We start from the raw sequence: 12,312 nt of genomic DNA on the forward strand, positions 1-12,312 counted from the left end.
CGTGATCTTCTAGATTGTTCTGCCAGAGCTTTGGGTATTTTTGGTGTCTTTGAAAGCCTACATGACCAATAATCCCAGTTTTGCAATTGACCATATGCTGCAAAACTATCCACACACCAACCATATTTGGCAGTCAACTGAAATAAAATCGAACTCTCACGGAATTCAGAGAAACACTTTCCTAACTGCAGATACAAAAAAGGGGGAGGCAAACGTTACCCTGATAAGATCGACAGTTAAAGACAAACAGTGAGGTTCTAATTCTAAAATATTTGCCCTCATTTTTCTCTGCCTTTGAAGTTCAGACAGTGCTTGGCTCTTGTCATTGGGTGCTGCCCAGGCCTGATTTACGGGGGGGTGTTTGAGGGAAGCTCCTCTAAATTACACGGCTCTTAACCAGCGCTGAGAGAGAAAGAGAGGGGGAATCGTCACTCTGGAGACAACTAATTGCAAGGACAAATCTTAGCCACGGAAGATAATACCGCTCCCCTCCCTTCCTCCACATAGATCCGAAAAAAAAGAAAAACAAGCACAAGGGGAATCGTCCAATCTGATGAATGTACAATTTGTCATGGACATGCAGAGACTAATTTTCATGCGACGCCCATTAAAACTGAAAAATGACTGGTTCACGGGGAACTGAAAAAAGGTGTCCCAGGTGACGCTGTCCAAGCAAAGTAACTGACTGTCATCAATGCATCTGCGAGTTAACATTGAATTTGACCCAACACAACTGATGCTATTGGAGCCCCTTCCTGGTACCAAGGGGAGGTATGCAGGCTCAGACACCGCTGGTGATACAAATGGTGCACAAATGGCTAATCTCCAGTGCAAACATTATGAGGATTACAGAACGACTGACAAAAGAAAAGAAAGAAGAAAAAAAAAAAACACGAGGCAGGAAGCAATTTATGGTCTCATCGAGGAATGAAAGGCAAGAAAAATCAATCGTCATTCCAAAATGAGTACTTTGCCTCTGCGTATACGCAGTACACGGACACGAAGTGTTGAAACACTTAAGAGAGCCTGTAAGGGATGAGAGGGAGTCTGAGGCAAGGAGAAGGAGGAGGAGGAGGAGGTGACAGCGCTGCTTTGCCTGGAGGGCACCCATAAACCTGGTGAGAGAGAGCGCACCATTCCTCACCGGTGACTGTACCATGTGACTACAAGTGCTTTAAAAGCCCTGCCGTCCCATCTTGCACAGGCATAGGTGATCACAGGACGCCAGAGGAGTCAGGCAGGAGGAGATCAGGGCTGTCGGAACAGAACACACCACCGACAGCCCCGCAAGACGAGAGGCGGACGAAGAGCGGGAACCCCGTAGCCTGCAAGGCAGCCACAAGGCGCGTCGACTCAAACCTCGTAGCCTCTGAAGAACGTCGGACTACTTAACGGAGACGGCGGCAGCCAAAGTTCGGCAGCACGGCCAGTCACGTAACACGGTTACAGAGCAGTTGCAGGCTCAAGCGAAGATGAGCTGTAGCAGTAGTGTCGCAGGATCTGAATTCTCCGAGGAGGAGCTGGAGCTGGGCATGCTGGGTCCCGGGGAGGACGAGGAGAGCGACGGCAGCACCAAGGGGCCCTTCCTGGACAGCGAGGGCTCCGCCTGCAGCCCCGGGGAGCTGGAGGAGGGCCAGGCCAAGAAGCGCAGCCGCCCCGTCCGCTCCAAGGCGCGCCGTGTGGCCGCCAACGTGCGTGAACGCAAGCGCATCCTGGACTACAACCAGGCCTTCAACGCCCTGCGCGTGGCGCTGAACCACGACCTGAACGGCAAGCGCCTGTCCAAGATCGCCACCTTGCAGAGGGCCATCAACCGCATATCGGCTCTGTCGGTGTTCCTGAGCTCCAACCCCCCGAGCAAGTCCTGCAGCCACCGGGAGTGCCACCGGCCCACGGGGGGGCCCTCGGGGATGGGGGCCTCACGGCTCGACCCTCCCAGGGTTGGCATCCCTCGCGTGGATCCCCAGAACCACAACGTCCCCTGGGCCACGTCCATGTCTCATCCGATGCAGGGCCAGCAGGGCCCTCGCAGGCTGCCCGCGGAAACGCATCTCTACATGGACGGCATGGGCTCCTCCTGCCCGCCGTCGCCGCACTACCCCTGCTACCCCTCCGAGAGCCAGCTCTACGCCTCGCACGGACACTGCGGGAGCCCCCTGGACCGGCCGCCCAGCCCTGTGAGGTACGCCCAAGTGGTGGGGGAGGGGCTGGGCTACCAGCCAGGAGTGTGGGCCTCCTGTGCCCAGGGCTACATGGACACTTTTGCGGAGCCAGCCATGAGTGTGCCCTGGCAGATGAGCTACCTCCAGGATCCTGGTCCACAGCACAGCCTCCCCTTGCTCTGACACACAGGTGGGACCAGACACATCCAGCAGCGTGGCCAGCAAACTGTCCAATGAACTCAGGGAAAAAAAAGACTGATGTGAGGTTCCCGTGTTCCAACTTCTGAAATCAAATCAGTATTATCTCCGGGCACTTCAGAGACATTGATCTAAATGTGCTTTTTGCTAATGTACATGAATGAAATGGCAATCCAGACAGTAGAATGTTCTATGAAATTGCTGTTAGTGCCTACTTTTATAGAAATCATAAATCCGACGAATGTACCTTTTAGCCATCTTAGACTTCCAAATATTTCAAGGTTTACACTTGGCTTTGTGGTTTATCGAGTCAGAATGTGTGAGCACAGGGGAAAGTGCACACAGATTTCAAAGGTGACTTTGAGTTTCTCAGTATCACTAGTCTCTATCATAACATGTCAAAAACCTCAAATGAGGGTCCATGGCATTGTATTATGCGAATCTGTAATGATGACATAGAGTTTATTTACTGTAAATATAAAGTTTTTTTTTTTGACTTCCAAATAAAACGTTTCAAAACAAATACACAATTTCCATCCTTTGTCGTCATGTTTTTGATTATCGGCATAGAAATATCAAGAAAACATTGCATGCCATAAAAACAAACAACAAAACGCTTTTGTGTGCCTGAGAAACACTGTGTGTGAATGAATGTGTATTTATGTGCATGCACGTCTTTGATTATAGCCCCAAGGGGCTCAACTATCCTGGGTCCCAGATGACAAGGGTCTCTCGGAAGAAAAATGAGTGGGCTTGTCCATTCTTGTCATATTTCCAAGACAAGAAAAACCAAGGTGCTGTTTACATGCAAAAAAATACATGCAGGACCAACACCGCCCCCTCTGCTCGTGAGAGTGGGCCAAAATCAATGAAGAATGCAGGATGGAGAACTACTGAATGCACTCGTGTGCACTCGCAAGCCAAAGCGTAGGTTTGTTTGTGCATTCGATGGCTTCCCTGTCTCGTGTGTGTGTGTTGTCAAGTGATACGTCTATACGACTGTCCCTGGCTCACGACACTCTGGGAAACTATTAGTTGGCTTCAGGACAGAACAAAGCTTTGGGGCGTGAAGTTCAACAACCTCCCTTTCCCCCCCTTTCCCCACCCCCCCTTTCCCCTCAGTCTACCTGCACATGTATCCACAGCAGCCTGTCCTCCCCTACCGAACATCATGTCATGGAAACTGCTTTAATATTAGACTAAAGGACCACGGCCAAGGACAGATTTATGGAGGCTCAGGAAGGAAGCCCATGCCCCGTCATCAGTGCGGTGAAATCCCCTTGCTGCCGGGCTCCTCCGGCCCCCGCAGGTGGATTGAGGGGGGGGGGGGGGGGGGGTTCCAGGCTGTTTGAACACCATGGAGGTCTGCCAGGGAGAGGGCCCTGGGCTGGGGCTCAGGGGAGCCTCCGAAGGCCTCACTGCAGGACTGAGCGAGACTGCGGTGGGGGGAGGGCGCCAGACGAAGGGGAAAAGGAGCGCAGGCGAGCGACAGGGCAAGAGGCGGAGGAAGAGTGGAGGAAGAGTGTGAAGGGGAAGAGTGAACGCTTTCTCCCTCCTCAGACGTGAATCACTGGAAAACCTTGACTCACCAGCCACCTGAGACACACTTGATTGACAGATCGCAGTGACGGCATGTCTCCCAAACCCGCCTTTCGTGGCGACCCGCCAGCCCCCCTGTACCTACCTACTTGTTTACTTGTATGTGACGGAGGAAAGTTCACCGTTGGTGCCCTGTGGTAAACCCAAACTCCCTTCGCACAAGGAACAGTTCGTGGACAGTGCCTCAGTGAAATTGATTCAAAATCTTTTAGACTAAGTTGATAATCGCACAGGTCTTCCCCGGTTGAAACATTTTGAGAGGATTTACGGACAAAAATGTCTTCTTCATGGCAAACAATTGAATTAAAGTCATGTTTTGAACCTGAATAGGAAGCCTTCGAAAACATCAGGCTTTAGTGGCCGACTGTAACATCATACTCACTAGAGGGCAGTGTCCACTCACTGTAATAAGTGGCCTGTTGGGTTTTGGTAATCAAAACACTTTAATTTCAGATTTCTTTTCCAAATCTTAGCTCCAGACCAGGCTTAATCTCTGTCTGGGGATTCAGTGAGTGTTGACGTAGAGCCAGAAAATTCACAATAAGTTCCTCATGTCCTGACTCATTTGAAAGTTTACTTCACTTTTCAGACATAAACCTATCAACGATGGATCTCTCTCAGGCTGATCCGCCCGCGTGACGCCCTCCTGTCATAGCATTTAGAAAAACAAACAACGAGCTGAGAAGCGTCTGCGTGTCGTGTACCCGTGGATATGTGTGTGACAGGGATGTGAATCACCCATTCCTTCTGTCACAAGAAAGCAACGGCCCGGGTGCACGACGTCTCCTCCTTGCTCTCATGACCGCGCACGCACGTGCACACGCACCACAAACAGGTCGAACCAATACTAGTGACAAAGACGTCTGACATTGATCACTCTATCACTATGAAGCAAGTGAACCGCCAGAGGACATGAGCAACCTTAGTTTGTTGTCATGACTTTCTGTGACTTGTTTGTACAAACTGGTGATTGCATGTTACAAATACCATCGGAGAGACACCCGAGAGCAGTTGCCAAGTAAGAGCTTTCTGAGGAACTGATTGTGATTGAAAACAACGGCTGTCGGTTATGTTGATTCTAATCATAGTCCAGTCATTTTATGAAAAAAGGTAGGAGAAATTGCAACAGATGCAGGGGTCAGATAGGGGTCAGATGGCTGAGCGGTTAGGGAGTCGGGCTATTAATCGGAAGGTTGTTGGTTCGATTCCTGGCCGTGCCAAATGATGTTGTGTCCTTTGGCATGGCACTTTACCCTACTTGCCTCGGGGAGAATGTCCCTGTACTTACTGTAAGTCGCTCTGGATAAGAGCGTCTGCTAAATGACTAAATGTAAATGTAATCAAACTCAACTGATCTTTTATCCTCAATATATCCCGAGTAAGGAACAAAAAGCCCAGAAGATTCCCATTAGGGGAACGTTTAGAAAAAGACCCAGGTATTTTCTATTCGTTCTTTTTCTCATGTGAATAGGGTAAAGAATTTAACCTTTAGATTTCACCATGAACATTATTAAGTTGATTACTTCCATCAAGACAAACAAAAAATGTATTACAAGTTTTTTAAATTGTTTGTTAACATTGGCAAATGGTGCATAATCTAATTCGGTTGGTGCTAATTTGCATAAATCCCACAACAGATCTAAACGTTGGGTATAGCCAGGTGAAAATGTCTTGTTGAATCTTGTTGACATATAAGAGTAAAATACTTAATTTTAAGGTCTGAATGGAACCTATTTAGGCTACCCATGAGCATTAATACATAAAGGCAGGAAGAAGTACTTTAAACCAGCCTTTATTCATTATTATTGCAGAGATGGGGTTTGGGGCTGGGTTGTTTCACCAATAATAGTCGTACCACAGCTCAACACACATCCAGATGTTCCCAATAAATTGTAGTTGATCACCGGGTATATTTTATTAATGTAAGTTGAATGATACATGTAGGAGAAACAAAAGGAAATCTTTCTTACCTGAGTGACAGCTTAGTGACAGTTGATTGACAGTTGAGTGGACCTTGAATGAATGACTGAATCTCTGCCCCTTATGGTGACATTTGTTTGCCTTTATAGTCTTCTACTGTAAGATGTCAACAAGGTTTTACAAGACATTTTCACGTGGCTATATCCAATGTTTAGATATGTTGTGGTATTTATGCAAATTAGCACATACATTATTATGCACCGTTTGCTCATAATACCAAAAAATACAAAAAAGGACTTGTAGGCCTAATACATTTTTTGTTTGTCTTAATGTAGGAAAAGTAATCAACTCAGTAATTTTGTTTGTTGTAAGTGATATCTAAAGGTTAACATGTTTTGCCTATTCACATGAGAAAAAGAATGAATAGGCGTATGAATAGGCTATATTTGGGTCTTTTGCAAAACGTTCCCCTAATGGGATTCTTTGGGGCTTTTTTTCCCTTACTCTGGACATAATAAGGATACAAAATCAGTTGAGTTCGGTTCTGTTGCAGTAGGGGTGTTCGACTTCATGCAGCACCGGTGGCGCCGACAGCCACCGCCGAAAGAATAAAAATAAATACAATTGGAAATAAAACCGCGGCTTGTACCCAGATTTTTTTTTTCTTTTTCTTGTGGTTGTAGCCTACGCCTTATATTTAGAAGCAGCGTATAGCCCGTTTTTTTAAACAAAAAAGTGTTAGATCTTTACATTCCGTGCAGCTAATTTAATGCTCAACACTGGAACAGGGGCTTATTGAAACAGGAATTGAAACAGGAATTATCTACTGTGTGGTCTCAGTTACACTATCAGGGCTTGGAAATGCAGTGGCTTTCTAAAGTAGGCAAATAGCTAGTAGAACATAACATTTCATAATAATTTCAGTAAATCAAACAGCTGCAAGACCCAGTGAAATGTTATAAACCAACTTTATCTAGCATCGCTAACGGCTAATTCAACTTCAGTAGGCTATCCACAGGATTTGCAAACTAGCTTAACTTATATATCTCAAATAATTGTGTTGACATAACATTGGATTTTGTTATGTCTTTGTGTTTTCCTATTAGGCATTTTGTTTTCCTATTTGCCGTTGTGCTTTATGATTTGTTGAAGTGTTTTCATATTTGCTGTTGTGTTTTAGGATTTTCTGTTGTGATTTGCACTTCAGGGCCACCGTAATTTTGCCACGCATTGACATCCTAGCCTGGCTCCCATCCCAACTTGGCCCCGCCCACAAAAACATTTGGTCGGGAAGTTGGGTCTGGGTTCACTCAGTTGGGGAAAAAGTATGTCCGAACAGTATCTGTTCGGACCAATCAAATTGTCAGGGCGGGCTTTATATGAAGATGGACAGATGATCAACAGTAACGTAATAATCCACGCCACTAAAGAGCGCTTGGGTTTAATTTGTTTTCAACAATCAACATACTACGTTGCTCTGATTGGTTGTAAGTCTATCCAATTGAGCGAAGAGGCATTTTTTTTACCAGTTCGGTTGAAACATGCCCCATATTCACAGCCCAACGGAGCGGTTTCAAACTCTTATTCTGACCAGAATTATGAGTTTGACAACGTCAGGCTAATACTATCCACAACCACAATCCAAAGTGTGTTACGGCATGCTGTACGATCGCCTAGCCTACTCGTGCATTGCTTGGTATCATTGTTCCCATAAATGCAGCATATCTTTCAGTGTGGGTTAAAATCCGATTTACAAACACAAAGCTCCCATTCTGGTGGGGTGCGGGTTATAGAAAATGCGGCTTGTTTTCCGAAAAATATGGTATGAATCCAAACTCTTTGCAGGTTCTCCTTCAACGAGAATTTGATGCAAAATTAATGTAAAAGATGCTAAGAAAACATGAAACTACATGCCAAAGGCTTTGCAAGCCCCATGTATAATTCCCAGTTGATTATGGAACATCAGCACACGAGAATTTATTTAGTTGTCTCGATTAGCAGTTCCACTGTGGAACACTAGATGCTGACAGAGGACTTTCGAAATCAGATCGTCACGGGAAGAACCGTGCAGGCAAGTAACCAAAGAAACCAAAAGGTGGCGCCATCACACAAAATGACACAGCCTGCTGCTGGATTACCATCCAGGAGTTGTGGAGCTGTGGAGAGGAAGAATCTGATGTCGAGCCAGAGGTTAGGTTTAAGCACCCTGGCACCTGTGTGCAGGGTAGTGCCAGGCAGGCCGCATGGTGCCTCTGTCATGCCCTTCTCTTCGCCCAGCACAACTGTTCTTCCCCCTCAGTGGTCCCTCACACACCAGAACTGATGGATGAGGCGGCTGTTCAAGGAGGAGGAGGAGTTCGGGGGGGGGGGGGGAGGGCTGCGAGGCCAAACCCCAACTCTGTAAAACTCTGTAATCTGTTTCCTAATGAAAGTAGACAGGGATAATCATTCCCCAGGCTGTCCTTCAGCCCTGCTGAAGCAAAAGAACCCCCAGCCAAGATCCAACAACTTCAACTTCCAGCACTCCAGGCGCCCAGCCGAACAGGAGGGGGGGGGGTCCTGTCATGCTTCTCTTCGCTGAAACGGGAGTGCACGTGTGCGGGTGTGGGGGTGTTATAGGTGGAAGGGCACTCACAAACAGCCACACCAGCTTGTTTCAACCATCAATCTGTGTGTTATCCTCCTCCGGATCCTCCCCTCCTGTCAAACGGTATTGCACAGATCACTCAAGACAGCCGGTCAATAGTCTTACCCTCAGTCATGTCATTTCGGGGGGGGGGGGAGGAGGGGGGGCTATGGGAGTTTTCTAACATGGCTGACGGTGAGCAAACCTCTGGATGGTTCCATGGTCGGGATGGAGGAAGACGGCAGCAGCTTGAGAGAGTTATGTCTCTCGTCGCGATGGGGGTCGTGTCCTTTGATAATGGGAAATGGTACAAGCTTGCCTCGGCCTGATGAGTTACTCTAGGAGGCCGTGACATCTTTGGCCGTGACATGGCCGCTGTGGTAAAAATAGCAGCAGTGCTCAGGTGATCCTGAACGAGGGAGGACGGGTACAGCGACCCAGACCCGGACCTAAACCCAGCCCCAGGCCCAGCCCCAGACCTAAACCCAGCCCCAGACCCAGGCCTAAACCCAGACCCAGACCTAAACCCAGCCCCAGACCTAAACCCAGCCCCAGACCTAAACCCAGCCCCAGACCCAGGCCTAGCCCAAGGAAGAAGGCAGCATTTGTGATAGATGGTGCACTGGTCCGTGCGTCTCAAATACAGACCCAGGCATTGCATGCCGAGACCCAAACACTGAGATTTCAAAGACTCCAAAGACCCACAAAAAATGACAGTGTTTGTGTAGCTTTGAGACTCGCTCAATGCCGACCTATTTCTCTCTGTTAACAGACAGAATGGCACAAAGGGGAAATCAATCTTAATGAACTCTGGACACCCGGCTAGCCTGTGTCATCCATGGTGACTGTTTGCCTTCATCTCGGCTGCCGACCTGACCTATTCCTAATTCCAGCCGATGTCTTCTTTCATTGCCCATCTCTCTCACTTTATCTACTTTGGTTATGACTCATGTTTGCCAGTGAGTCAGTACAATGACTCAGCCTATCCACTTCCATCTCATTTAGATATCATCTGGCATTATTTTCTTTGAAGCACCCCTAACAGCTTCTGCAGAACGTAATAAAACCGGAGGTATATGTGAACTAAGGACTTTTGACTGAGCATCTATACGAGATGATAATTGTTAGGAACTGATAATCCGGTGAAGAGACCAGCGCCTTTACGTAAACAAAAGAATGGGTGGAGAGTCCTTCTGGACTTCATAGTTTGCGAGGTGTTTTCAGGCTTGACAGAACACAATTAGCTGCTCATATTGTTCACTCTGCATTCCTGTGTGTCTGTCTGCTGACTTTGGGTCCCCTATTGATTACCTGTCGACAGTGCTCTGAGGACAGAAGGCCTCAAATGAAACTTCCATGACAAGTGTTGGGGGGAGGAATGGGATACAAACACCTCCGAAAAGGTCAGCCACAGACCAGTCCAAAGTCTCACATTTCAAATGAGCAGAAGTGACTGTACGTTTGACTATGAGGTCGTCGGTAAGTTTCCCATGTTTTGTGAGTACTTTCTTTTATTGCTAGTCATGATTTAGCAAGGCTCAGGCTCTGCCTAAATGCTATCCTCTAGTGCATGTAAATCTTTTCTGATGGAGTCCTTTAGCTAGTGTAGACACTAGCCCTCCATTTCAAAAGAAACACACAAAGAAACACTGATTGCATTGTTTAAAAGGGGTATAAATTACTAAATAATGTACTCAAAAAAAATCGAACAGCCAATTGTAAGATTCCCTTCAGATTCACGGTCCTGCAGCTTAAGACAATACCATGTGCAGGGCAGATGTATCAGAGTTAATACAAGCGTTTTTCAACTCCAACATAAACCAAGTATTACATCAAGTTTGTCTTAGACACATTAATGGTTTACCATGCACTCCCTGATTTTCAAGGTGGATGATTACTAGATTCAACAGTCTACAAAGATTTCCCTTTAATTGACAATGGCTAAACTGAGTGTTCACTCATCTAAAGAACATTGGAAAATAACTTGATGGCTTGTTTTGAAAGAAAATGTCTTGTTTTTGTTTTTTTTTGTTGGGGGGGGGGGGGTCAGCTTGACCAATTGAGTAACCTTAACCTAATTTGCTGTCCATGCAGAAGACAGAGCCACCTCTGTGAACTTTGAGAATGCACAGGCTCCCCATCACTGCAACCTGCTAATGCAGCTAATAGAGTGGAGCTACCTAATTGTGGAGAGCAAATTGGTCTTCTCTCAAAATGTTATCTGTATGCTAACACTGGGCACTTCTCAGGAATATTAAGCGGCACCTCGTTAGGCGAGTGAACAGGCTTGTTTCGACGGGCATTTTCGGTGGGCGGCTCCTAATTGTTTCATTTTCTCCCCCTCTCGCAGTCTCCTTCTAAGAGATTGATTTTTTCCAAGGGGAAATTGGTTCGTAAAAAAAAAAAAAAACATCCACGGGAGTGGAGGTGGAGAGAGACTATCAGAGACGATCAGGGACGAGAGAACACGATTGGGCGAAAGGGAGAGGCGTGGGAAAGGGAGAGCACTTCCATGCAGGCGGGGGGAGGAAAGGGTGTGACGCAGAGACAACGGAGAGAGGTTGAAGGAAAGGGGTGGGGGGAGGGGTCTTAGTGAGTGGTCAGTAGACGAGTGTATCTGCAGAAGGAGCTTGCTTGCTCACAACACATTGACTCTCACATCTCATATATTATCGTAACTCCAATCTCATTTTTCCTCCGAGTAATGCGGTTAGAAATATGAAAGTCTCCCATCTCTGTGGGCAAATGTAATCTCCGTCTGTTCAAGGGTTTAACCAGCTCATGGTCACATCAAAGCATCACTGATGCATGAGATCAGCGGAGCATAGGACTTTAATTTGGCCATGCCAGAATAATGTATATTATCACATACACAAAGCTCACTCAAATGAGTCTCCTTAGGGAAAGTCGGAAGAAAAGAATATGCTGTAATTGAGAAATGAAAAGAATAGGAATCAGTCATAGATAAAGCTGAATTATATGCCAGACTGATTTTCCTGTGTGTTCTCGTGTCTCTATGCAGCCACGATACACAATTTAATCAATTCCGTCTTCTGAGTCAGAGATACTGAAAGAAACACAAAAAGGCAATTACAGTGGGAGAATGAAAAAAAACAATTATAAGGAGAAAGAATTGAAACTCGGCTGTCAGAGAAAATATGAATTCGTTTTGGTGTATAAGGTAATCCAGACAGCCAGCCTGTATTCAAAAATTATGTTAAAAAAAAAGAAGAAATGTTTTGTTTTTGGGTTTAAAATAAATACACTGAGTGAAACATATTCTTAGATAAAGCCGTAGCCGCAGCACCATGCAAGTAGATGTAAACTGAAGAGCAGTAACAGGTTTTGAAAAACAAGATGCCATGTCATGTCATGTCTCAAAACCGACCGTTCAGTCCAGCAATGGACCTTTCCCACTTTGACTTTTGACGATCCATACTTCAGAGCTGACATGTGTTCCTAACATGTCAAATCATTTCAAACAGTAGGATGAATTACTCACCATTACTCACTACTCACCACTGAATAATAAATGTTAAGGCCTCAAAGTACGTAATTTATCGCTCCTATCTACAGTTGAGGGCTAGAACCCATTGTCCTGAAAGCACAGTGGATGGCTATTAAATGCCCATGTCTCTTTAAGTTACTGAATGACTAGATGATGTTGCTTCCCAAGGAGACAATCCAGCTTCAATGGACTACACTTGAAATTCGATTCTCATCTCATCTCTTTCTTTACGCCCCCGTTGTGCTGTAATTCTCCTAGAAGGTGCACCGATACATGCCGAGCTTTTGCTTGATTGATGC

The 12,312-nt window shown here is 46.3% G+C and overlaps 1 protein-coding gene across 1 annotated transcript; it reads left to right on the top strand.

Moving 5' to 3' along the window:
- Window positions 1-1,373: 1,373 nt before the first annotated feature.
- Window positions 1,374-2,815, top strand: bhlha9 (basic helix-loop-helix family, member a9). The gene has a single exon (XM_084684162.1). It carries the CDS (start codon window positions 1,473-1,475, stop codon window positions 2,343-2,345), a length of 873 nt encoding a protein of 290 aa, XP_084540288.1. The 5' UTR covers window positions 1,374-1,472; the 3' UTR covers window positions 2,346-2,815.
- The last annotated feature ends 9,497 nt before the right edge of the window (window positions 2,816-12,312 follow it).

The sequence above is a fragment of the Hypomesus nipponensis genome, chromosome 20, assembly GCF_054491055.1.
Source record: "Hypomesus nipponensis isolate SF chromosome 20, ASM5449105v1, whole genome shotgun sequence".
In the NCBI taxonomy this organism is placed as follows: domain Eukaryota; kingdom Metazoa; phylum Chordata; class Actinopteri; order Osmeriformes; family Osmeridae; genus Hypomesus; species Hypomesus nipponensis.